This window comes from Macrosteles quadrilineatus, unplaced genomic scaffold (assembly GCF_028750875.1).
Source record: "Macrosteles quadrilineatus isolate MER2022 unplaced genomic scaffold, UCM_ALF_1.0 Scaffold_3__2_contigs__length_128488019, whole genome shotgun sequence".
In the NCBI taxonomy this organism is placed as follows: domain Eukaryota; kingdom Metazoa; phylum Arthropoda; class Insecta; order Hemiptera; family Cicadellidae; genus Macrosteles; species Macrosteles quadrilineatus.
This window is the reverse complement of record NW_026542596.1, coordinates 47,354,378-47,382,359: the sequence shown is the minus strand read 5'-3', so window position 1 is coordinate 47,382,359 and position 27,982 is coordinate 47,354,378. Positions and strand designations below refer to the sequence as shown.

General features: G+C 34.8%; 1 protein-coding gene across 1 annotated transcript; it reads left to right on the top strand.

Annotated features, from left to right (window-relative positions):
- On the top strand, positions 1-27,982 carry LOC128989796 (nucleoside diphosphate kinase 7). Its single transcript, XM_054411848.1, has 10 exons — positions 1-106; positions 5,804-5,920; positions 6,106-6,272; positions 8,504-8,665; positions 10,937-11,144; positions 11,696-11,807; positions 12,268-12,401; positions 19,381-19,494; positions 24,493-24,600; positions 26,839-27,982. Exons 1-10 carry the CDS (start codon positions 104-106, stop codon positions 26,869-26,871), a joined length of 1,158 nt encoding a protein of 385 aa, XP_054267823.1. The 5' UTR covers positions 1-103; the 3' UTR covers positions 26,872-27,982.

The following is a 27,982-nucleotide window of genomic DNA, read 5'->3' as shown; positions in this document are numbered from 1 at the left end:
GTTTTGTTGTTTTGTTGACTAACTAAATATTTTGGCTTTGATAACAACTAACTTATACAAGCTTTTTATTTGTAGTAGAGTTTTAAAATCTATTATTTAAACTATGGTAAGTAACAGAGCTCGCTGTGTAGTATTACGTTATAGTCAAAAGGCCAAATGTGTTGTAAAAACTTATGCCTAAGCTACTTCTCCACAGTGACTCTGATAACCAAGACTACTTTATCCCTTTGGTTTTGGTTTCTTGCTAAAAGCGAAATGGGTTTCTTCCATTTCCACGGTTGTAGCCAACACTTATAATTTAAGTCAGTCTTCCTTTTTACTTCCTCCCCCTATACCATAGTAGGGCCTAGGCTATATGGAGAAAGTATTGTTTTCGTCAAAATTTTCGAGTTTGAGTTTTGAGTGTATCCGTTTTGGGTCCCCCTAGACCCAAAAAAGTGGTTTTCGGAGTGATGTCTGTGTATCTGGACGTGTACAGAGCTAGGGAGTTATATATCGATGGACTAGGCCCTACACCTGTGCCTGTGGTCCGATTTAGATTAAATTTGGTATGCCTAGTAGGCCTATATAGGTTCTAATCCATGGTAGGCTATCTCCAGGCGTTTTTTTCATTTTTTTTAAATTTTGATTTTTAATGGGAATTTTCTCATAAAAACCGGAAAAATCGGATTTACTCAAAAATGACCTGAACGATTTTGATAAAAATTTAGTAGCCTATGTTGTAGCCCTTTAAATTCTGAAAAAATGGCACAAATCCCATTTCTGTAAAAATTACGGTTCAAAATTTATTGTAAATTAGGCCTATGTTACTTTCCCATAAAAACCCCATAAAATAACAAAAAATAGGAATTAAAAAAAATCCGGTTTTGATTTAACATAGGCCTAGTAGGCTATGTTATGGTCCTTACAATTTTTGATAGTTATTTTTTTAAATTAGATTTTTAATGGGAATTTTCCCATAAAACCCCATTAAATAACGGGAAAATAGGATTTTCCCAAAAATGGCCCGAACGATTTTGATAGAAATTAAGTATGTTATAGTCCTTTATATTCTGAACAAAATCGTACAAATCCCATTTCTGTAAAAATTATGGTTTAGTAGTTAATGTAAATTATTGAGCGGAGCGAGCGAAGCTCACTTTCCCTCACTTTGTAACTTCTTTGTAAGAGCATCAGAATGTAATGGCTTGACCAATTGATATGAAATTTGGCCAACAGCTAACTTAAATAATACTGAGCACAATGTTTTGGTAAAAAAATATTTGCAAATTTCCTTCTGGATTTTATTTTACGGGTCATGCAATTTCGCTTGTTATTTTAACCCTCCGAGTGTTATTTGTCGCTGCAGCGACTCACAAACACTGTTTACGGCGAAGGCTCTATGACTGACAAAATCGGATTGAACTGGATCGAGTTAGGTATCGTTTTATTTTACAGATTCAGAGCTTTCTCCGGAGGTCTGTCTCTAAGCGCTATTCATTTTAGTTCCGAAAATATTATAGCAGACAGCTGACGTGCGTATTTGTAAACAGCTTGGTTATCCTCGGACCGATGACTGATGTGTTTTATTACATTTATCATTGTTTTAGTGTTAAAAATGAAAAGTAGTGATATACGTGGTGCATTATAAGAAGATTTAAGTGATTTTCCTAGCTATGGTTAGGCTATGCATTCTTAGCTTTAAACGCTACGTACTGAAATCTGTTTTTTGCCCATAACTTATTTATTTGCAAATCTACTCCCTTATATTATTATATATTTGTAATCCTCATAAAATTTAGAACAAAGTGGCTATTTTCAAATATTTATAGGCCTATAATATATACAATTTCATTGAGCGCAAACTTATTTTTTTTTTAATTTTCCAAAATTTTTTTTACCTAAAAAATTTTTTTGAAACAAATGTTCCTTATGTTCTATGTATAATATTGAAGCCCATGATTTTCCAAACAAAATGGTATATAGAACAGTATAATTAACATTGTTTTGAAGCTTCTCAGATCCGTTTTAATAAAACCTTCCAAATGAGAAAAAAATAGGCAGACATTAAGGCCAAAACAAGGGACACTCGGAGGGTTAATGTAAGTTGAAAGAAAAATTATTTTGGGTTTATGACATATGGGTTTATCTCGTCTTATTTAAATAAGATAAACATATGTTAATTGTTTGTAACTGTTTTGTTTACATTTCAATGTTTACTTTCATCCTAGGTTAAAGTTGAAGTTAAATGTAACAGTTTATCAATGGAAGTAACAGTTTTGCTATATTTGTTTTGAGCATGCCTCAAAGGCCACGTCGTAATATTGGTCGTCGCACCAATAATGCAAATAAGTTATTGTAAGAGAGTGGCGTCGTGAACAAGAAGAACCAGATGAAGCAGTGGCGGAAGAAGCTGATAATGATAGGCAGTTAGCTAATCAATTCCAACATGAATTAGATGCACTAACATTTTACACTTGCACTAACTGTCATCGCCAACAACTAACAGCTTGTGGTTCAAATGCAACTAAATTCACGGCGTTAAATAATAAGGATGTGTCAAGTGTCCCGAACGAATTAACTGACCTGACGATTGTAGAACAAATATAAATTCTACCGCATATAGTAGAAAACGGCATTCCGATGTCAGAAATTCTGTTATGTATTATGGTGAAATTTGATAAATATAATGGACCCACTTTAAATGAAGGCGAAATACCTATTGTTATCCAAAGCGCAAGTTTCAAAAAAACCAACGTATCTTGTGTAAGGAAACAATTTCCACTCCAAGTAGCGTATGCATTGACAATACATAAAGCACAAGGTATAACTGTGGACCAAGCTGTTGTGGACATTGGATCTTCAGAATATGGCTTAGGTTTGTCCTACGTAGGCCTATCAAGAGTTAAGACATTTGGAGGCCTGCTTCTGGATCCACCAATTTCACTAGACAGATTGATGTCAATTAACAGACACGGATCTTGGGCAAAGAAGAAAGAAGCTCTTGACCGTTTAAACGAAATGTCAAATACACATGTCTAATAACCTTTTATCAATTCTTATTATTATTCTTAACTAAATAAATGAACTATCAGATAAATTTGTCATTCTTTAGAACTTAAATAATATCAGGCAAACAAACGGTGAATCTGTTGAAAGGGAACATATTGTAGGTTGTTAGCTGCTTTAGCCATTGACAATCTTTAAATAATGCTTCGCTCATTTATGTGTCTAAAGTGTAACGGCAGACCACCCTAGTCTATTGTATTGACCTTTGGGGTGCAGCCGGTAATTGGCTATAGCATTATATTTCATAAACTTAGGCTTTAAATAGGAGGTTAGCATTGATAACAGAATTGACTGCAGTTCTGTATAGAGCCTACGATATATTATCAGATTAATAAGTTATTTGACGATTTATATTGAAATTTGCATAGTTGGGAAAGTTTGTCAAAAATTCTAACTAGTTAGAAGTTATAAGTTAGTCCCGTAAAAAGTAACTGATAGAAGTTATAAGTTAGTTAGTTTAAAAAGTAACTGTTAGAAGTTATTAGTTAGTTGAAAAACTAACTGATAGAAAATAAAGTTAGTTTTAGTAGAAATTAGTTGTTCGTTGGGCAGTTGTTTTAAAGTATTTTTTAATGTCACATCTTGGTTACTAATATATACTATAATATGAGTAACGATTGCGCAAGATATGATTTAAAAAATGGCTCCTACGATTTCCTCCAATTTTAATGCTATTGAAAAGTGCTTGTATAATACATTTGCATTGTATGATGTCTTACTAACCAAAGGGATAATTACGACTGTTCAAAAACATTAAGTGTTTTACTGCAAAACAATATACACTGACATTGAACGAAAAATCTAAAGGAAAGGCCAAGGAGATTTGTATTTTTCGACGATGCACCGCACAAATTGATGCGTTATTACACCATCCCGTAATTATAGTTGCAACGTTCCACAATCCCAGTGACTTAATGCAATAACGGTCGTCAGATAACAGATGTTATGTATCATGAGTTTTATATTGATTGAAGCTTATTGTGGACATTTTATAGATTGATCGTCCAAATTAAAAAGTTTTGTAGACTAAATTGAGGATAAGTGGATGTCTAACAAAAACGTCCACTGACTTTACCCTAACGTAGTAACTGACTTTACTACTTAATTAATCGTAGTAAGACAAAAATATTTGTAGGCTTATAAGCTCTATTTTTTACCTCTTGAACAAATCAAACACCTCGAGCAAGATCGGTCCCTTGGTACTTGTGTTTTAATCAAACATTGTCACATTTTACATTACTACAACATAAACAAATGACATAAAACTTGTCAGATAATGAACATCAACTAATGACAATGTTTTGACACTTGAGATGATATATCAATCACCAAAAACATTTCCCCTTCCCACCCATCAGTGCTTGGGGTGTTGATAATGGCCGTCACTACCCTTCCACAGGCCCACTGCATTCCAAAGCAACTGGACTTTGACTTTCTCTTTCCCCACCCCCCGCGTTGTTTGTCTACAAGGGCACTGACCTCTCACGGCCGCACGCAACCCTCACTGATCACGTGAAATAAATAACCAGTATTTGAGATGCTTCCACATAATTGGGAAAGTTAGTTGAAAATTCTAACTAGTTAGAAGTTATTAGTTAGTTAATTTAAAAACAAACGAATAAAATAGAAGTTAGCCAAAAAAACTAATGAATAGTGCTATTCGATAGAATTTCTATTCGTTATTCCCAAGTATGGAAATTTGTTCGGTTCAATATATCAATTAGGCCCATATAATTTTTTTCTGTTTTAAACATTGATTTTAAATTGTTTTGTTTACGTTTTTCATTAATAGGCTATTAATGACTAGGCTAAACTTATGTTTTAAAAACAAAAATACAATATGTTAACTTAGGCAGGTACCGGTATATTAAAATTTAAAAAAAAACAATAACCTTAAGTAGGCCTAAAACGTAGATTAAGGATAAACTTATTAAGAAATATAAACTAAACTAACGTTAAATTTATTCTGATGCTTGTTTGATTTTAAGGATTTTAAATTGTTTTGTTTACGTTTTTCATTAATATTTATGACTAGGCTAAACTTATGTTTTAAACACAAAAATACAATATTTTAACTTAGGCAGGTACTGGTAATTAAAATAAAAATAAAACAATAACCATAAGTAGGCCTAAAACGTAAATTAAGGATAAACTTATTAAGAAATATAAACCAAACTAATGTTAAATTTATTCTGATGCTTGTTTGATTTTAAGGATTTTTGGCACCTCTAAATATTACCGTGTGCACCTGGTTTTCACCTTTTATTCTGGTCTTCTTCTTGTCTCCACATATTTCACATTTAGCTGGTTTTGGAATCAAACATTTTTCCGAAAATCAATGCAATTTCCAATAAACTTACAGTAACTTAGTGTTGATATGGTTAGCACAAATATCTAAAATTTACAAATTTCTTCCATTTTTACTACAAGCTATTAAATAAGTGAAAACAAGGGAAAAATAAACAAAAAGATTCACCAATATTATTGTTGTTGTTTTTAGCGAATTTCCCATATATAGGGAATAAGCTATTATTTATATCATATGGTACAAATAAAATCATTACCGTACGATATTATATATTATCGAACCAGATGAAAATTGACATTACTTTTTCCGATATTCAGTCTGTATATCGTAGGCTCTACTTATATTTCGATATATCGTTATTCATCCGATGTATCATAGGCTTTACAGAACTGCTCCTGGGGAATTTGTCTAAGTAGGCTGGACCTAACTTATTGTGTTTATTTTCAGAGTGAAATTAGTAAGGTTGACAAGTTATCGTTTATCACTGAGTGGTTTGACTCAGAAGCTTCCATTATCAGGAAGTTTTTGTTTTCCTTCTTCCCAAGCGATTGTACAGTTGAACTGGTAAGTTTTTATGATTAGGCCTATTTCCTTAACTTATTAAATATTCAACGTGAATTTAACTTATTTTAGACTTGATTAGATAAGCTTAGTTTTATGCTTAGGCTATAGATTATAGTTTATAGGTTTTTTATCAAATGTAAAATCCCAAACCAGCAAAACTACAGTACAGTATTTATTTGTTTCAGTTTGACATTAAAAACCACAAGCTTTTTCTTAAACGCACACAATGCAACGAACTTTCAAGAAAAGACATTTTTGTAGGAAACACAATCAAGATTTTTAGTAGGCAGATAAAAATAGTGGATTATGCAGATTCTATCACGAGGAAAAAACTGGAAAGATCCATGCAGAGGTGAGGGTATAATATTTTGGGTTTAATCGCTTCAAAGTTTCACATTTAGGGGTAAAGAAAATTTTAGAATTAACAAACTAAATATTTTGAGGTTTTTTTTTTGCTTGATTAACTTAAGTCATAAAGTGTCAATCTTATCTTAAATTAGTGGTACTGTAGAACCCCGGGTTAACCTAAACGGTTCCATGAATTAATACATTAGTACAATACATAACATAGGTAAACAGCAAGGCGTTGCGCCGAACCATAGCCACCTCTATATATTAAATGGAGTTGAGCGCATGGCAATTAAAGTGAAACTTTCCATCAGCTGATAAAGGAACCATATGCTGTATTCCATTGTTGCCAAGTTGAGGTTTATTTCAAAACAAAAACAAATGCATCTGAAGATTTGTAGAACGAATGCATACATTAGATTTTTAGATATTGTAAGTGTGTTCAGGTATATATTTGTTTGTTGAATGTTTGTAATCTGAAAGTATATACTCATGTTAAATAATTTTAAGAAAATTTTTTGCATTTACACCTGTTCTTATTTTTGAATTTAATTTATTTTTCTAAAGTTTTTGTACAGTTAATAGTTCACACTGACTCAAGATCAAGAAAAGATGGAAAAGGCAATTAAAATTATAAGAAACGCCGCGGACAAGCCTTTTTTTAAGGCTTATGCAGTTTTTGTATTATAAATTCATTGTATATGTGCTGTACCAAGTAATAAATAAATAAAATAAAATAGGCTAAATAAAATAAAATAAATAATTTCAAACTTTTTTATTTTAAATGTTTATAATATTATTCTGGACCTTTTCATAATATAAATGTATTATTAGCTTTCGTGTTGATGCAAGTTACTTTGTTCACATGTTTTTCAACAGAAAATCTTGAATTTTAGAATGAAAGGTCAAAGAAAAAGTATTTTTTTATACATCATTTGAAAGGTTATTATTTAGAGAAGTTTTTAATGATATTTGATATTCTCTACAGTCCAGTTCAGCACAGAAAATATAGAGTAAAAGTTATTGATTTTTTTTTTAAGTCACCGATTTAAATTTAATTTTCAGAGTAAGAACTTAAATATGTTTTATCCTAATGAATGTGTACTATTTCTGTTGGAAATGTAATGAGGAATCTTAATACGGCAATGGATTGTAGAAAAACAATTTGTAGAGCACTTAATAGTACTGTTATGTAAGCAAATACAAAAATTTTGAAAAAATCTTATTTTGTCTGTTACTACCTACCTGTGAGGGTGTAGTTAACACATGAAATCTTATAACACTAACTTTGTTCCTCCCTGTTTGAACAGTTATTTTAAATTCATTTTTCCCACACACTGTGGTAATACGTTTAAGCTATTTTAGCATATGACTGGTTATCTGACAGCTGAACAGCTCTCCCCTCTTTATTTTGGTTAACCAGGGTTCTACTGTACGTCATCAAAGTAGCAACCTGGCTAGAAGATCATCTGATTTCCGCATTCTAATGCAGGTTGCTGGATGATGAACTGGAATAAGGTCTTGAAATAGTGACAAGGCCAAATTATGTTTTTTCAAATACTACCGGGTACTAGTAATTTAGAAACATAAATTACTAATTAATTAATTAAGAGTTAATTAATTAATTATTAATTGTAAGGGCTTTTAAGATATTTGTACCCAATAATAGGCAACAAACACGTTCTGTGTTGTCTAAAATGTATGTAACCTTCACGAGAAGTGATATAGAACTAATATCACACTTTTCTTGATTAAAATGTCTAGGCCTACTTATATTTTTTTAGGATGATAATGCCTCCTGTATTATAAATTTCTTTGTTTATGTTTTTCTTGTTGACCAGTTTATACCATTAGGCAGCTAGAAGTTACAAATCTTTTGATTGTGATTCATAACACCATTCAGTAGTAACTTCTGTTTCTTCTTTTTACAGTTAATCATAATGTGAGTTATTTTATTATCACACATTTTGACATAAGGTGCTCTAAAAACCCATAACATACTGTACTTTCATCTACCTTGGTGCATAAAATCTACATAGGCTAGCAGTACCGGTACCGTACTTATCTAGCATTTTATTAGTCAACTCAAAATTAAATCAAATCATTACTCTTTTCTGTTAGTGAATTGTATTCCATTTAAAATTTGACGCTGGGACCTGGCAATTCTCTTAGTTTTGTTGGTGGTAATTTAATTGCCAATAATTTCCTAGTACAAAATATGATTGCTTGTTTCAGAACATTTGGTTTGATAAAACCAGATGGTATTTCATTCTTGGGAGAAATTCTGTGTACAATTTATACAAATGGATTCCAAATTAGTAATCTAAAAATGACAAAAATCAACAAAGAGTTGGCGACCAAATTTTACAGCGATGACCAAGGAAAACAACATTTTCCGTAAGTAAAACATCTTTGTCATATGGATTTGGTAGCCGATTGAAACGCTGGTTAGCTTAATAGTTGGAGAGCATAGTCTTAAGGTTGCTGATTTGAAACCATTTAAAAACTGTTGAAACTGAATAAGTTTCACTAAAACTATTTGACTAAAGAATAAGATCGTCTTAATCAGTAACAAAGCTTTCATATCATTAATACTACACTCTTGCTTAATTCATTTCCACTCTTAACACTGATCCATGGTATGTCCACATCGTAGTTTGGCATCACAGTAATTTTAGTTCAAATTTATTGTACATGATGGGACAGGGAAGTATACCTACTTTTAAGGTGCCACTGTGAGTAGTGGGTGTTTGCTAGAGGAATGGGGTTAGTCACAAATGACACTGTTTCTTTGGGATTTTCCTATAATAGCACTGTTAGTAGTAGACATGGCTAGGTAGAGTGAGCAATGTGCTTTTGCAGACGAGACATATTTTTTTCAAAATGAGTCTATTGTTGCTGTGCAGTGTGTGCTGCAATCTTCTTATCGGATGGCCTGCCGCAAAGCTGTTACATTTTGATGTGGGTTAAGCACCTCCCGTGTATTTGGTGGTGTATTGCAGAGGATATTTGGTGCTCAAAGAACCGTCCAAACTCCTAAAAACATTGACCTTGTCAGAAGATCAATTTTGCAGTCTCCTTAACGTTGTGCTTGTAAGCATGCATCCGCACTGGCTGTGCCTTATCGTACATGTACACTCCATGATGACCAACACCTCCATCTATACAAAATGGTAGTTGCTCATGAAATCACACATCGGAACTGGCAACAACAAATGCAAGCATGTGAAATCTTAATTGCAGGCCTGCCTCATAATGTTCGGGTTTTGTTTAGTGACGAGACACCCTTCCATATTGCTGGAGCGGTTAGAGGAACATGCTCTATTAGAGTGAAGTTAAGCTTAGGGCAGTTCACGAGAGAATCCGAGATGCCTTGAAGGATGTAATTCACCTTTAAGTTGGCCACATTCCACAACAAATGCTTCACAGAGTTATGATGAACTCCAGAACCAGATTTCAGCAGCGCATTGACAATGAGGGACAGCACTTGCAGGATATACCGTACTGTTTAAAACCAAGTAAAGTTATAATAAAATAAACTCCGAGGTGTAACCTTTGAATCCCAATATAAAGTTTGGTTCTAACATTTTTGGTTGTCTTTTAATGTATCTTCAAAATTAGGGATACTTCCCTGCCCCATCATGTATATAGTGTAGTGTTAATGTTTTTAGGCTAAAGGTTGCTAAATATTTAACTCATTCCCATGCGTTTGCAGGTGTGTAATGACGGGTTGTAAAAGCTAATCTAGAAAAAAACATCTTTATTTGAGACTAGGTTAGGGACTGTAGGAGCTTGGGTTTGTCATCTTTCCTGTTTTTCGTTGTAGCGTCATATTGGATTAGGGAATTGTACTACTGGATCCAAACAAATTTGGTAAATTCAGATTAATCCTGAGGTCTGTTTGGGTAAAAGTATTTATTTACATCCTCTTTAAGGTTGTGACAGACTTTGTATTTATATTTCTACCTTCCCTGGCCCTACATGTTCCTTTTAGTGAATTTCCCTATAGAGAAGTAGCTATTTAACATGTTTGATGTCCTGGCTGCACATGAATTGACACGTTCGCTACCGCAATGGTACAACATTTTTCATTCAATATGGACCAGCGACGCACATATGCAAATCAAAGCTTGACATTTAAATTTTTTTTTTGTGAATACATTTTTATTAAGTTTGACTTGACTATATTGTTACTTAAATGTCCCCAAATGTTAACTATTGTAAGGCTTCTTCTTTTACGGGTTTTTCTGTGTAGCCAGGGGAATTGAACCAACCTAGCTGTGATGCAATATCTGTATTTTTATTTCAGAAGAGGGCACAAGGAGCATTTCCTTGACAAGCATGTTCACTTTGCCTGGCCTCCATAGTCAATTTCACCAACATGAGTTTTGTCAGTAAAGGAATTCTATCTCACATATAGAAATTGAATTTTCTGTCCACTTGTCTCCATGACCATTCAGGCATTCAAGTGTGTTCTTTTTTAATTTCCCAACTACCGGTACTTAAAATTTGAATTTCTGCATGAAATATCAATTTTATATTTACTCTAACCTACCTTAAATTGTCAATTTATATTCCCAAAATTTACTTTTCACCCACCAAAATGTAGACTGGCATTGTACGTCAATGATAAATACCTACCTGGTAAGCCAAGTTTACTGGGTGCAGATCACTGGTGGAGCATATGACTGTGGGCCCTGTCGTGGCGATGGACCTGTTGGCCGAGGATGCAGTTGGCCGATGGGAGGCCATGGTCGGGCCTATGGATCCGACGGTGGCCAAGACAGAACGTCCGGGAAGTATCCGAGCGAGTCTGGGGACTGACGCCATCAGGAATGTCATCCACTCAGCTAAATCATCGCAGCATGTCGAAAAGGTTCAAACATTACCCGTGAACTGTTTTAATAATATTGAAATAGCTTCAAGCTTTGTTCCAAATAGTTTTGCTGTTTGCAAAAGTAGGCCCACCTCTTCGTTTGGCACTTTGATTTCAGTATTTGCAGTACCTATTCCAACATCCACAGAAGGTCAAGTATAAAATTTTAAAAATGTTCAATATTATACATCAAACGACTATCAAAATTTAATTTTGATTTCAAAACTCTTTTTGAAAAATTACACTCTTTAAGCTGTGGTAAACCCATTTTATCCTAATCCTTAAACTTCGATCGCACATTACATTAGAGCTGTATGATTATATTTCATCAAGAAATTTATACATAGTTTAAAGTTCCAGTGACCTTAAATTCTAGCAGTTAAATTTATTGTAAAGCTGAGTAATCGTCCAATGCCTGTATGTTTTAAACTTAAGTTTCCACGTCTTTCAACCAAGAAGGGACCAAAGGGTTTTCTCGGTTGGAAGTCATTCTAAGATGTTAGTTGATTTCAGTTAAGGCATGATTAAATATTTTCAATATTTCTATGCAGGAATCAGAACTTTTTTTCGGATCAAGAAATAACGCTAGTTTACCAATGAAGCCTATAGCAAGACTTGAGAACTCTACTTGTTGTATTATCAAGCCTCATGCAATTCAAGAAGGTGAGGGACAGGTTTTTTTAAAAATAATTTTATATTTTTACTTGTCAATTTAAAAATAATATATCTATCATATCACCATAACTATTGTGTTTGTTTAGTTGATTATTTCGTCCCTCTGTAGTACAGTTTCAAGGTTATGTTTCAAGGTATATGTTACACTTTTGTAGAATTGATTTTTAAACAATTGTTTGAGATTTGTTGTTCTTATGCATCAGAATGGTCAACATGTTTGAGAAATTATTTTTGGTGGTGTTCCAATGTAAAATAATTAAAAAATATGACTTATCTTTCAAAGCTTCAATAATTTTATGTTTATATTTCGTTGTTGCATCTTGGAAAATATTAGAACAGGCTCTTTATGAATTTCTATTGAAATATTTTGTCTCAAAAACGTAATTTTGACAAATTAAGTATTTAAAATTTCTAATTTCAAATAAAATTCTAATGTATAATTTTTTAGGTCTAGTTGGAAATATAGTATGCATGATAGAAAAAAATGGTTTCAACATCACTGGAATGAACATGTTTTACTTGGATGAAATCAACGCAGCCGAGTTTTTGGAAGTATACAAAGGAGTTGTGCCAGAATATATGGTAACAGTAAATTTACTAATTCATAGAATTTTCTTAGGCAGTAATATTTTGTTTTATTCTTTTACTAGCAGAGTACCCGTCCTTTGTACGGGGTTGGCATATAAGTATAAAATGCTTATTGCAGTTATACTCAAGCTTTGAGGACACAAATTGATAAAATTTGCTTCTTTAAAATTACAATATTCTATACACATCCACCATAGCCATAATGTTCTACCACTTCACCTAAACAATATAGAAAAATAAATTATAAATACCCCTGCCGCAGCAAACCTGCAGACTAAGCGAATTTCAGCTTGTCTGATTACATTTTTACAAAAATATTTCCATAAATAAGACATATTTATTCACAATTTAAATAACATTCAACAAATAAGCTCTACAAAACGGTTTAAAAGGAAATTGAAATTTTTTACCCCATAAAACACCCCATAAACCCCCGTTCCCATGGTCCGATTATGCTGGTTCGTGAACTCGTTCGAATAAACGTAGGTTTACATGTTTGTACCAAATTTCATCAAAATCGGATCATTTTTGCTCAAGTTATTGCGCTAACGGACATGTATATATATAAATTAAGATTAAATATTAATAAACTTAGTACCCAAGTAAAATTATTTATTAAAATATTTACTGACTATAGTTTTGGCTCTAAGGCCATTTTCAAAGCTGGCCTTAGAGGCTATCATCATGCCAAATTTCAGCCCAATCCATCCAGTAGTTAATGTGTGATTGAACTTCAAAAAAACAAACAAACACACAAACTTTCACATTTATAATATTAGTAAGATAAGATAAGATTAGATTTGATTTTAGTACAATGAAACCTCTTTTAACTACACCCATTGAAAACCTAGGTTAACTGAATCTAAAGACAAAATTCAAATCAATTGAAACATTAGATAGGCACCTGGAGTGTCCACCCTAGCGTGGGAAGTTTCAGCCTGGACAACAAAATGTAACCAGTGCTGTAGTATTAAGTTTTCTATTGCGGGAATGCTCACCATCATCTCCAAAAAATACAGTCCCACATAGATTGTGAAATCGTCTTCTAAAAATCTGTCTTCACTGATTAGTCCTAGTTTTATCATATTATAGTTTGAATAATTGATTACTTAGCCTTCCTATTTTTTTACCTGTGTCCTTTAGCTTCACAAACGCACAGCTCAAGTTTTATAGTCATAAAAATGTACTGCTGATGTCCTCCACTTCAGTTGATTATTTTTAGTCCAGTCAATAAAGGGATTGTAGAGGACATGGAGAGGGGGGAATTTTTTTTCTGCGGGAATGTGTTCGGGGTAGTTAGAAGATAAAAATACCAAAAGTACCCGCCCCTGGCCCTGCTGCTTCAGCGGGGGGGGGGGGGAAAGACCCCAATTTTAGGTTTTTACTTGTACACTGAAAACTGTGCATCGTACGGAAAAAATGTAAACTATAAAAAGAAAGATGATGAAATTCTCTACAAGAATGGTCATATTCATTTCTTCCGTATATGCATTGGTTTAAAAGATATTCTCAAAATAATATAAAAATTCTTAAATAAATGGATTTTTCACGCACAAACTTGAACAGATTGTAAATTAAATAAAGTTAAAAAAAATAAATAAATAAAAAAAATAATCCATTAGCCTGTTGTTGTTTCACATTAATCAGGATAGAAAACAGGTTTTTGAACACTTACATATATAATATAATATATCAATCGTATATATTGTGTTAACCCTTTTACTGCCAACCGGTTTTTTATATGTTACTTGAAAAATGCCGGGTCTAAGGTAAGACTAATATGCGAAGACTGCCAGGCCTGATTTGAGGAAAATTCAGTATTTCACAAAAACTTGTGTATTTTTTTTATTTTCTATCAGAATTTGATAAATAAGGCCTTGTTTTGTTTCTAATAAACAACCTGTCTTCATAAAAACATATAATAATTATTATAGTAAAAAAAATTTTTTGGACATAAATTTTATATGGTCAAAATTTTTTTTTTATTTTATTTTTTAGGTTTGGCGTATAAAAACTATACCTAAAACAAACACATGCATAAATGTAATTATTTTAGTTTGTAGAGCATGTATAGGTTATTACATAAACAAACTTTTATGCCCTTACCTTGAAAATTGTAGAAGTTGTGATGTTTTTTCGAAATGTCGTCAAATAAAAGTTTACCCGTTTAGGTGAAAACACTTTACTAAGAGTTTGTTCATGATCATATATACACAAGTGGCCTAAATGTTTTGTTACAATTCACAATAATGTACATTGCTAGAGAGCTGAAATAATGGTAACAAAAACTTATGTAGCCTACAAATAAATTTAAAAGAATAATTACAATATTTACAAATGAAAAAGTTCCGATCATTGACATTTATGTTCACCGAAACATGTACGATGAACCCCTTTCTTGCATCTCTTGCAAACAGTCCTGCTCCTCTTCCTGGTCCCTCCTGCACTTGTACTTAGTAGGCTACACACAGAACAATTTCTTAAAATTCTTCCAGGTAGAGATTCTAGGCCGAATCCAGAAGCTTCTCCAGCGTCTCCGCCACCGCCCACCTCAGCAACATGTGGCTGGTTCTTCAGCATTAGCCAATCAGTAGAGAGCTCTTCAATTATGGAGTTGGTATAGTTAAATCTTGACAGTAATTTACCAGAACAATTTTCCTTGTAAATGATATACGAGTTGAGAATCATCCTGCCAAATATATTAAACACGACCTTCTTACAGTACTTGACAGTTCTGCGCTCATCTAAATAACAGTAGAGCATTTGGTCTGAGCCATCAATCCCCCCCATATACATATTGTAAGTATCTATAATTTCAGGCCTCACTTTTGGGTTTTCTTCATGTCTTTTCCTTCTTCTTACTTCCACTGACTTTGCAGATGCTTTTGTAGAGAGTAAAAGCACTGGTTTCTTTTGAGAAGCTTTTTCTCGATATCCCAAAAAAAGCGTGTTCTCCTTCCGCAAATACGTCTTCTGGCCAACAGCAAATTTTTCTTTCAACTGTGGAGGTATTCCTTTTCTATTTTTCCTAATTGTGCCAGTCATGTAGGTTTGGTTTTCGTAAAGGTGGTTCGCCAGAGGGATGCTCGTAAAAAAATTGTCAAGGAAGAGATGGTAGCCTTTTCGCAAATACTGACCTATCTCTAAGAGCTTGGTGACAACTTTGAATGCAAGGCCAGTTGATTTTCTCTTGTTCTTATTTCCTTTGTAGCAAAAAAAAAGCCAAACAATACCTGGAGACAGAGTCACACAACATCCACATTTTGATGCCCCAACGATGGTGGTGCTTGTTGGGCAGGTATTGCATAATTTGCGAATGACTCTTAGTGCCAACCAGGCTTTCGTCAATTGATATCTCACGATGAGGGGTGTAATAAGTCCTAAAAATCCTGTTTTCATGATCCAATAGGGGATTAAATTTAGCACAGGGGTCATAATTTGGATCACCTGGTTTAGCCAAAGTGCTATTGTCGACTATGTGGAAAAATTTCAATATACACTCAAACCTGTTCCTACTAAACATTTTTCCAAACCAAGGTGTTTGAAGTGATGATTTTGTCGACCAATAGCTTTGAATAGTTGGCTTTCTTACAAGACCCATATTCAAAATTGTGGCAATGAAGGCCTTCATTTCCGGCAGGGTGACATTTTTCCAATCCCTGGCACGTGAATTTGGAGTCAAGTTATGTATATGTGCAGTGATGTAGTCCCTGGCATACTGGTTGGTCCTTAGCACAAAAGAATTCATGAGATTTACAGTAAAAAATAAATTAAAGTACGATATTGGAGGTGCATCATGTGGGGGACAATGTTTTGGCCCAGGCAATTCGTCAAAAGGAAAAGTGTGGTCAAAACCAGGATCGTTACCTTCATCAAGGGGATCCCATCCAAGATGTTCATCAGCGTCAGGGTCATTTAGATTAGCATAAAGTACATCTTCCATTTCCATTACATCACCTTCTGGAATTGTGAAGTTGTTTACAACATCGTCAATAACTTCGTCGACTGTACTGTGGACATTAGCAGTGGGAGTAGGCCTAGGCCTATGTCTAGGTTGGGGGATTTCATCTTCTGAGTCGTCAGAGGGGTCTGAATTTACCATGTAATCAGGGTCTTCGTCCGTATCGTCCTCAAATTCTGGACCTAATCCTTCACTTTCAGAATCTGAACTGGGTTCTGAGCTCGACTCAGAAATATTGTCTACAAAACTATCGCTCACATCACCATCGTCAACATTCACACCGTCACCCAATAGGTTGTTTATTATTGTATTTTCACTCACCGGCGACCTATTTCGTCTATTACTCATTTTTACTAAAACTCAAACTAACCAAACACATGCATAAATGTAATTATTTTAGTTTGTAGAGCATGCATAAGTTATTACAAACAAACTTTCATGCCCTTACCTTCATCACAACATTACTTTTCTAGCACTAGTAAACATAAACAATAACAAACACCTTTCCATTCGCAAAACTCAACTAAACACAGATGACAAACGATCTAGACACAGTAGAGAAGGAATCAGCAACGCACAGACCAAGAGCAAACTCAAACTATGTAACTTCATTGGTTATAGGCTCATACCGTATAAAATCGTCTGTAAACAGCTTCGTTATAGTCTGCAAATAATCCGAGTCGAATTTGGAGGGGTTTGGAAAGCATATAAGGCCAGTAAGTTAGAAAACATTGACGTGCTTTATAACGCACGTCGGCAATTTTCGCCCGATAGCCAACGAGCGTTATTGCGCACGTCGGCCATTTTAGCACAAACCCCACGTGCGCATTTGCGCTCGTCGGCAGCAAAAGGGTTAAAAATAGTTTATATAAATTTAAATAAGTTATGTATATTTGTCATGGAAAAAAGTAATTTTGGCATAATTATTACACTAAAAATTAAAAGGATTATGTTTGTAGCTATATTTGTCCAGGTTTATTTATATCAATTACCGAAACCAAGACTTAATACTATTGTTCATGGTCTCTCCATAATCCAATTCTTGTTCATTTGACTCAATATCTGCTATCAATGTGAGAGTGCAGTGTATATTCTTCATCATCCTCATGTATCAGAATTGGCATTCTATTTAAACGGTCCCCTTAGCAGTTCTGTCATAACGGCCAACGAGGAACATTTAATGGAAAGTAAATAAGAGAAACGTCTTATAACACTTAAAATTTTTAAGTGTTATAAGACGTTTCTCTTATTTACTTTCCATAAATTTAATAACACGTACAATGCTGATCAAGAAGTTATTTAGTGGAACATTTAATGGTCATTTCATTGCATGTACATCTTTCATTGCTACAATCTTTAGTATATTTTCAAAAAAACAAGCCCAACATTTCTCGTGGGTTAGGTGGTTCATTGGTTAAAACTGGGAATAGATTACCTTTTTTGCGCTCCAAATCCCACATTTCTGAGGGTAGCTGGTTTTCCAAACAGAGTTGTCCTTGATTAAATTATACAAATGATGAAATGTCATATATTTCTAAACTGACAGCAATGTTTGAAAATCACCCACTCTTCCCTGAAACTCAAGACATCATGTCAATAGCATCTGGGGTTGTAGGAGATGAATCCGTTAACTGTTACGATGCTGTATTACGTAGTCTGCAAGTAATTAATAAAATTGTAATAATTTACAGACAACAAGCTGTCACGGGAAAATATGGCTCTCCCTTTGTCCTCTGTGAGTTCAACCATCGATATCAATGATTAAAACGTTGGCCTCCGGTGGTCAACCCCCCCCCCCCCCGGAAAAAATGTGGAATTTAAAGCACAATAACGTATTTTTATATACATTTGAGCTCTAAAATATCTTCAAGCTAATAGTATTTATGTTAGCTAATAAAATATTTCGGAGAGAATATATACCTCCCCCCCCCCCAAGGGCCCTTAACCAAGTTTTTTGCAAATGTACCAAAGATTACAACAGTGCCAGATGTGCAATTTGTGCATACAAGAAAATGTCCAATAATTGTTCTCCGTTATGCCAGAACTGCTAAGGGAACTTTTTACATGAAATGCCTATTCTGATGAATGAGGAAGATGAAGAATATACAGGCCTACACCGAATTCTCACTTCGATAGCCAATATTGAGTCTAATCAACAAGAATTGAATAATGGAGATGTCCTAGATGGTGGTTTTCAGTTCCAGATGGCGCCAGTTTTTGGGACAGAAGTCGGACCCTCTTGTCCCAAGTGAGCCAGACCATGAATAATAAATATTAAATCTTGGTTTCGGTAATTGTTATAAATAAGCCTGGACAAATATAGCTACAAACATAATCTTTTTAATTTTTAGTGTAATAATTATGCCAAAATTACTTTTTTCCATGACAAATATACATAACTTATTTAAATTTATATAAACTATTTTTAACACAATATATACGATTGATATATTATATTATATAGGTAAGTGTTCAACAACCTGTTATCCTGATTAATGTGAAACAACAACAGGCTAATGGATTATTTAAACTTATTTGACAAAAAACACGTGAAAAATCCATTTATTTAAGAATTTTTTTATTATTTTGAGAATATCTTTTAAACCAATGCATATACGGAAGAAATGAATATGACCATTCATGTAGAGAACTTCATCATCTTTCTTTTTATAATTTACATTTTTTACGTATGATGCACGGTTTTCAGTGTAGAAGTAAAAACTAAAAAATGGGGTCATTCCCCCCTCCCCCCGCTGGAGCAGCAGGGCCAGGGGCGGGGACTTTTGGTATTTTTATCTTCTAACTACCTCGACCACATTCCCGCAGAAAAAAAATTTCCCCCTCTCCATGTCCTCTACACCCCCCTTTTGAGCATTCATTGACTGGACTATTTTCCCTTTAGGGAACTTAAGAGATGCTTTAGTTCCACAACGGACATATTGAACTACTTTTTTTTGCAGCATGGTAAAAAATATTTTGTAACATATTAATTTTATGTATTGTTTGTCTTAGTCAATGGTGAAGCAGTTGTGTTCCGGGCCTTGTATAGCCATGGAGATAACCAGTTCTAAACCAAACTGTGATGTTGCTGTGGACTTCCGCAAGTTTGTTGGTCCTTCGGATCCGGTGAGTGATTTTAGTAAACTCTCCTTTCAGTGGACTTAACAAATAATTTTCTGGCTCAAACATTTTAAAGGTTCATCGTTATGTAATAGTAATTTTATATTTAGTTTAGTTTTTACACTTGTGATATTTTATACAAATCTCAAGTCTTATCCTAAGACGCATCTTAGGTCGTTGTCCAATGTGATACATTCTGTCCGAGATATTCTGTAGGTGATATGTAACCATGGTTGTTTTACAAGGGATGGTGAACAGCCCATCACCTCAACCCCCAATATGAATTGGGGGCCTACTTCTGGTTAGCGGGTCCATTGGACCTAGCCGGGAGATCTGACAAGCAGATCCACTGACCTTCCCCCTATCCGCCACCCAGGGGACGCCCCGTATACGCTGAAGTAGGAAAGCGCACGGATAATTTATTACCAGATACATAAAATACTAACACTAGGTACAAAAGGTACTTAATACTAGATACATGCTATACTTAACACTAACAATTAACAACTCATAGGCTACTTCCTTAATCTTCTTCAGGACTTGTTTTAAATCGGCTCTCAGTTGTTACAGAACTCTTCAGTTTCTTCATCTTGAAGTTTCTCTTTAGAAATTCAATCCCTCATCCATGGTTGCATTCATCTCCTCTCCTACAAATCCCACATGAACATGATTCATCATCTTTCTCAAACATTTTCCCCTGGCAAATCCTTTGGCACTTTACTCTAAACAATCCTTTCAACTATGTGGATCCGTTTTGTTATACTGAAGCAATACAACATCAGGTCTCCTTGTAGTTCTATAACCTCGCATTTTCCCAGGAGTTGCTACTTGGTTGCTTACTTTATTGATTCTCTGCCAGTTCTTTTGTTGCAATAGTAATAAGAACGGAAGAATTCTGCCAAGTTTTCACTGATGTTTCATTGAAAGACCTCATCCAATTTGTACCCTCTGGAATGGAGCAAATGAATCTGTATTCTTCCTCAACATAACTTTTACTGGAGGAAAAATTTCAGCTTGCATTCATTTACTGTGTCTATGAACAAATTAAATAAATAGTTTCTATGGAAACATATATTTACAGTCAGTATGCCATTATCCAAGCATTACACATGCTTTTACCTTTTACAATGAATAGATCGAGACTTTCCATATTTATATAAAGTTGAAGCCAAATTTGCAATAAAAACAGACATATTCAAATTGAGCCCTAACACGTATGAAATGTTTAATTTTACCAAGAACCCTCCAAGTGTCCAAAGTATAGGCCTTAATGTTTGCCTATTTATTGCGCGTTTGCAAGGTTTTGTTCTGAGAAGCTTAAAAACACTGTTAATAATACTGTTTTATATACCAATTCTTTTGGAAAATCATGGGCTTCAATATTATACATCAAACATAGGCTAAAAACATTTGTTTCAAAAAATTTTGTTGGGTTAAATTTTTTTTTACTGGAAAAATTGAAAAAAAAATAGGTTCGTGCTCAATAAAATTTTATAAATTATAGGCCTTTAACTATTTGAAAATAGCCACTTTGTTCTAAATTTTATGAGGATTTCAAATATATAATCATATAGTGAGGTAAGTTATCAAATAAATGAGTTATGAGTGAAAAACATGTTTTCCGTATTAAAAAAAATACCGAAATCGCCCAATGACTCAACAGCTTTCATAAAAACATATATGAAACCAACCAGAGTATTTCATGTTGTATGAAATTTAATTTACAGTTAGTACAAAATCAGCCTACTAGTAAATGAGAAAAAATACAGCATGCTTTTACCTTGATTATGGGGCCAAAATCCTTTGCCGAACTTGAAGAATTTGTTTGCTGAACTTGAAGAAATTACAAAATATCCAAAATATTATTTACAAAAAGTCACAAAAGTCAGACAAAAAACTTGCAAAGTTGTTGCTGTCAATAGTTTTCAACACTTGTAAATAAAAACTAAACACTTATAAAAATAAATATTATATACAGAAGAATTACAACACATGGGCCTAATCAGAGTCTTCACCGCTACTCTGGTCTAGGGTCACTTTGGTCCTTTTTCTGCCCCTGTTATGCCTCCAAAAGTGCTGCATTTTGTGGAAGCGTTCTTTGAGAACACCCACATTACAACCGGGGCACCAAAATGCAGACCTGCCTCTAGTTTTGGTGTGACCACAAACGATACACTTTCTTTCCTGTCTTCGAGACAGTTTTTCAAGTCGGTGGTCACCGCAATCCCCGCGGGGTCCAGGAACTGGTCCAGGTAAGGCATCGCAGTTTTCTTGGCCTACGAAGGATTCTACAATAGATATATGAAAACCTCTTCTTGATACAGGTTTGTATGTGTTCTCTTTGTACAGAATGTAAGCATTTACGAGCGCAATATCAATAAAATTGAAGAACAGCTTCTTCCAGTACTTGGAAGTGGTGCGGTTGCAAGACATATAGTACACAGATTTATCGCTTACATCCACACCACCCATAAACTGGTTGTAATGGTGAATCAAAACCGGTTTCATGCCTCTCAGTCCCTTTTTACTTGTAATAATTTGATCTTCCGCATGGTATGCTGTAGAAATCAAATACACAATTTTCCTACTCAGTTTCTGATGGTAAACAACCAATAACAGATTTCCCTTTCTAAAGTATACTGTTTCCCCTTCTCCTAATTTATAGTTTTTAATTCTTTTTGATAAAAATTTAGATTTTTTGTTTATGGTTCCATGGTTTATGGTTTATGGTTTATGGTTTATGGTTTATGGTGATGAATGTTTGTCGTTCAAGAAGGTTTTCCACCAATGGAATTTTTGTATAAAAATTGTCTGTTAAGACATGATATCCTTTGTCAGACAATGAAGATTTTTCAATCAAGTTATTTACTACCCTCTCAGTAAATAATTCTTCATCATGATTAGCTTCGGCAAGGTAATCAGTTCCACTGTAAAGTTCTATGTGCATAACATAATTGGTTGCACTATCGCAAAGTTCAAATTTTTTAATTCCGTATTGTTTGTGTTCCTTATTCGGCATATATTGAATAAATATGCATCGGTTCTTTGTTCCTACTACACTTTCGTCAATGAAGAGTTCCTGATTTGGTACAAAGTGTTTTTTGAAACTTGAATTCAGATGATCTAACAACCTTACTTTTAACCAATGGTCATGTCCAAGCTGACCCCTCTCAACAGCGCGGGCCGATGTCAAATGCAAGAAGCTGCTTATGAGTAAAAACCTATTTACCCCCATGGTGTTTGAAAAAAATGGTATTAGTTCTGTTTTTCTAGTGTCTCAAATGATTTGATGTTTTTTTATAACAGTTTTTTTTTATAACAGTTTTTTTTATAACATATTGATTAGAATAGCAAAAAACTTTTTCATTTCCTGAATGGAAAGATTGGACCATCTTTTGAATCTAGAATGTGGACTCAAATTATCTCTCTTTTCATCTAATGTTCTTTGAGCATAGGCATTTGTTTCTCTAAAATGATATTCCAAAAGGCAGCAAAATAGGTACAAATAATTGATAGGGGAAGAATTTCTGGGGGGTAAATCTTTGGGTCCTATAGCCCTAACTTGAAACTGAGGTCTGACATCTTTCAGAGGTTCGGGGGGATATACCCTATCCAAGGTTCTATGTTTTGCTGTACCGGTATTAGCCTAGGCCTACCTGCATTAATGTCTTGTTGTTCATTTTCTGTTTCAAGATTTTCGTCAATATCTGACGTCTCTAAATCGTTAAAATTGGGCACATACTTCTCTCCACTCCCTGACGAAAAGTCTAGCAAATATAGCTCAGAACCTGAAGGATAATTCACATCAATGTCACTACCTACTTCTTCCGGATCATCAACCAGTCCTTCAACATCACTTATATCTTCTTCTAGTGAATTACATATATCTTTACTGTCCATTTTTACCACACAAAAAAACGATGATAAACGTACAAAAACACACAAGTCACCGATGTAAATAAACCAAGTTGTTTACAATACAAACGTCATCTGTCTGCTACAAATATGATCGGCACGAAAATGAAAAGCGTCTAGAAACAAACATCATTAATGTAGATAATGATCCAAGATATGCAAATTTGTAAATTATTAATTTAAGATAGATTTAGTTGGCGCCATTCAATGTACAAAACTGTACTTTATGAATAAAGCATATTTGATTTGATTTGACTTGACATCGGGAGAAAGCTTAGAATCTGCCAAAAAAAAACTATACCTAACTCGATCCAGTTCAATCCGATTCAGTCAGTCCCAAAGTCTTTGCCGTAAACTGTGTTTGTGAGTCGCAAAAGCAACACATAACACCACGGCCGATGTGTTATGAGTCGCTTTTACGACGCATAACACTCGGAGGGTTAAATATTTAGATTGCTTGAACATACAAATTAGGTAGTTATTTAAAATTGTTTACAAAGTATTGTAAATAGGCCTAATTTCAATTCAATACTTACTTTTGAATAACTTATTGATTTTGGTACAGTAATTTTTGAAAGATTCAATTTTGGTAAAAACAACTTTCTGTTACCAAAATGTGTTTTTGCACCAAACTATATTGTAACATCAATTTAATTCTAGTCAGCAAATGTTAACTTTTGTTCAAAATCTGTCCCAATGAAATATCTCACAATTCAGGAGACTTGTCACTCTTATAGCTGAAAATTTCTTGTGCTTGCAAGAATGACGTGTTTTTAACAAATACCAAGCAATTTGAGGAAACGTTATAATCGGTTAAATCCAATCCATACCATCGGTTGGTTATTGGAGTTAGGTTAAAACAAAGTTGCCATTAAATTATGTCACAGTAGAAATAATTTGTTATCAGGTCGAATAAACCAATATAGTCAATATGTTTTGTCCATTTTTAAAGTGCCTTCCCCTTTTATATTTTAAGTGTTGGGCCACTGAAGCTGGTGGGGTTTGTTAGCTGTACAGACCTAAACAAGCCACTGTACAGAATATGTTTTCCATCTCATAATATTTATATTACTGTTTTATTTTTCATAGGAAATCGCCAGACAGATCAGACCCAACACAATAAGAGCTCACTACGGAAAGTCTAAAATAGAAAACGCAGTTCATGTCACCGACTTGCCAGAAGATGCCCCCTTAGAGGTGATTAGAATAAGTTCAATAAAAAACATTTAATATACTTAGAAAACATAAAATAAGGAGATATTTATAATTAGGGATGGACGGGATTGAATTTTTAGTTCGGGACGGGATTTTTATTTCCTTCCCGATTTTTGGGACGGGACAGGACGGGATTTTTCTGTACATAAAAAGAAAGTCTTGAGTATTGCAGTCACCAAAAAAAGACATACAAAATCAATTTTTACCGATTGTGGTACTGATCTATAAAAACCAAAAAAATGGGTAACAATATACAGGTACCTATAGAAAATTGTGACTTGCGGTCACGGTGCGATCGTCAAAATGACCGCGGTCACGGGGTGATCGTCGGTATGACTCGCGGTCACGGGATGATCGTCGGTATGACTCGCGGTCACGGCATGATCGTCAGTATGACTCATGGTCACGGCGCGATCGTCGGCATGACTCCGTAGTCACGGCACGATTGTCGGTAGGACTCCACGGTCACGTCGTGATCGTCGGTATGACTCCGCGGTCACGGAGTGATCGCCGGTATGCCTCGTGGTCACCGCATGATCGTCGGCATGACTCCGCGGTCACGTGCGATCGTCGGTCCAATAATCGCGGTCACAGCGCGATCTTCGTTATGACTCGCGGTCACGTTGCGATCGTCGGTCCAATAATCGCGGTCACGGCGCGATCGTCGGTAGGACTCCACGGTCACGTCATGATCGTCGGTAGGACTCCATGGTCACGGCGCGATCGTCGATAGGACTCCGCGGTCACGGCGCGATCGTCGGTATGACTCACGGTCACGGCGCGATTGTTGGTTAGACTCCACGGTCACGGCGCGATCGTCGGTATGACTCCGCGGTCACGGGGTGATCGCCGGTATGACTCGCGGTCACGGCATGATCATCGGCATGACTCCGCGGTCACGGCGCGATCGTCGGTAGGACTCCGCGGTCACGGCGCGATTGTCAGCAGGACTCCGCGGTCACGGCGCGATCGTCGGTAGGACTCCGCGGTCACGGCGCGATCGTCAGTAAGACTCCGCGGTCATGGCGTGATCGTCGGTAGGACTCCGCGGTCACGGCGCGATCGTCGAAATGACATCGTCTCCTGCGTTCGCGGCCCTATCGCTCGCTATAGCGGCGTCATCGGCAAAATCGCCGACGATCGGACCAAATCCCGTCCCGAAAAATTCCCGATTAAAATGTAATCCTGTCCCGATAATCGGGAATATTTTTTTCCCGAAAAATTCCCGAAATTTCGGGACCCGTCCATCCCTATTTATAATTTTAGGTTGTAAATTTTCCAGGGAGAATATCATAAGTACCCATTTTATTTACTCTGTCTCTAATACATAAGTATTTTAATAGCGAAGTTGAAAATAATATCCTATTTTAATTTGGTACTAAGTTGGTTTGAAAAGTAACTTTCATTCAATGATATGAATAAAAGTAATAAAATAAAAGTAGTAAATAAAAATATTTAAAAAATGTTTCTTATACATCTCAAAACTGCACTTCACTTTTTTTAATAACATACTTCCCATAAATATCAAGCACTAAATGGATCTCTTTATTATCTTTGAAATTCCATCTTCATGCAAATAATCTGCTGTCTGTATTTCAGCCAGTCAATGTTATAAGCTCTTCAACATCAGGGAACCAACAACATCCCAGAAACTTCTTTTTAAGTAACTAGGAGCCAAATCTAAGATGTTGAAATAGATCTCAATTGATCTGCCCCAGAAAGTCTTCGGTTATCTGAGTAGAGTAAGGGTATAGAATTATCTGCAACTTTTGCAACGGGTGATATTTGATTTTATCAGCGGTTAAGAAGTTATAAGCAAAACAATAAATATAATAATAATAAAAACAACGTTTTTCAATATTGTGGTGTAAATATAAAGTTTACAACAAAAGTGTAAATACAAAAAAGATAGTTTGTAAAAATATCTTTTAAACAAAAAAAGGATCATCCTGATCCGTTAAATGGTTTGCGACATATACGCATTCAAAAATTGCAAAGCCGCCATCTTGATGACGTCATAGCTCGAAAACGTACCAGGTGCGAACTTGACACCCGAGTGGAAAACACTTCCTAAGACACCTATATTGAAATGCAAAAGCAAAATTCTCTATACACGATATGCACACAGAACCCTAGTCAGGTCCAGGACTAAAATACTTAACAGGAGCTACTAAGAACGTTGTGTTTAATTTTGTTTCTAAGAAAATCATTTTTTTCCAGGTGGAGTATTTCTTCAAAATTTTGCCACCTTAGTTCTTTGGCAAGAACGAATGTGAAGACTTGTCCTTGCATTTAATTTTAACCTGCATGACTATGAATAACTTATTTTTATACCTATATAAACCTTTATAAATTATTTATTTTATTTTATACACAGCATGTTTTGAGCTGTATATCCTGCTAAAAGCATTACTAAAAGCATTACTGTATATCCTACATTTCACTTTAAAAATTTCTTTTAATAAAATTTAGATTATTTATGATAAATGAAGAATACCTGTGGATTGTATGATCTAAAAAGGTTAAAGAACACCTGTCCATAGAAGATAATCAACTAGAAAAATAAAGTCAATAGAATACCCATTACGCAGCAAACCTGCAGACTAAGCAAATTTCAATATGCATGATTGGATAATTGGAATTTCATAATTAATTTAAATATCTCCTTAAAATGTCATCCTTGTTCCCTATTTAAATAACATTAGTTTAATGAGTACTTTTGTTTGTTGCTACAGGGAAGTCAATCAAAGTGTCTCTTTAGTGAAATGGTTATAGTTTAGTATTAAACAATAGTATATTACGTTACTAGTCCTGAAAATAAGTGTTTACCGGACGAGTGTGGTCGTTCCCGTGCGAGACGAAGTCGAGTACGGGATTACCATACGAGTCCGGTACACACATTTTGGACGAGTTACGTACAATAGTTTACGCCATACTACTAAATCCGTACAAATCCTTATATATTTCCACCAACTAAAGGACTAAAAATCACTAGTCATAACCTCTAAGAGATGTTATGTTTTTGTTTATAACCACTCACTGCCACCTAAATACAGTATAATCAGCTGATTGGTGTCCGGCAAAACTCATTGCAGTACAGTAGTACGCAATGAAACCCCATTTGAATAAGCTGGTGGCAAACAGCTGTTTTCTGGACTAAATCCTTGCGTGGGAAGTTCGTCAAAAGAATGTAGTGTGGCGTAAATACATTTTCCAAATAATGTGATGGAAATGTGTTCATAAACAAGCACACTAGCACAGTTTACTTATTCTCCATAAGAATAACTATAGGAATTTTAAGTTTGAGCCTTTTGGACTGTTCGCCTTAATTATTAACATAGGTGAGCACAATAGTATATTACGT

Bases quoted from the DNA above. Each gene is read 5' to 3' on its own strand.
- LOC128989796 (XM_054411848.1), top strand. The intron at 8,666-10,936 runs GTAAGTAAAACA...TACTGGGTGCAG, and splicing joins CAAGGAAAACAACATTTTCC to ATCACTGGTGGAGCATATGA. The intron at 11,808-12,267 runs GTGAGGGACAGG...ATAATTTTTTAG, and splicing joins GCCTCATGCAATTCAAGAAG to GTCTAGTTGGAAATATAGTA.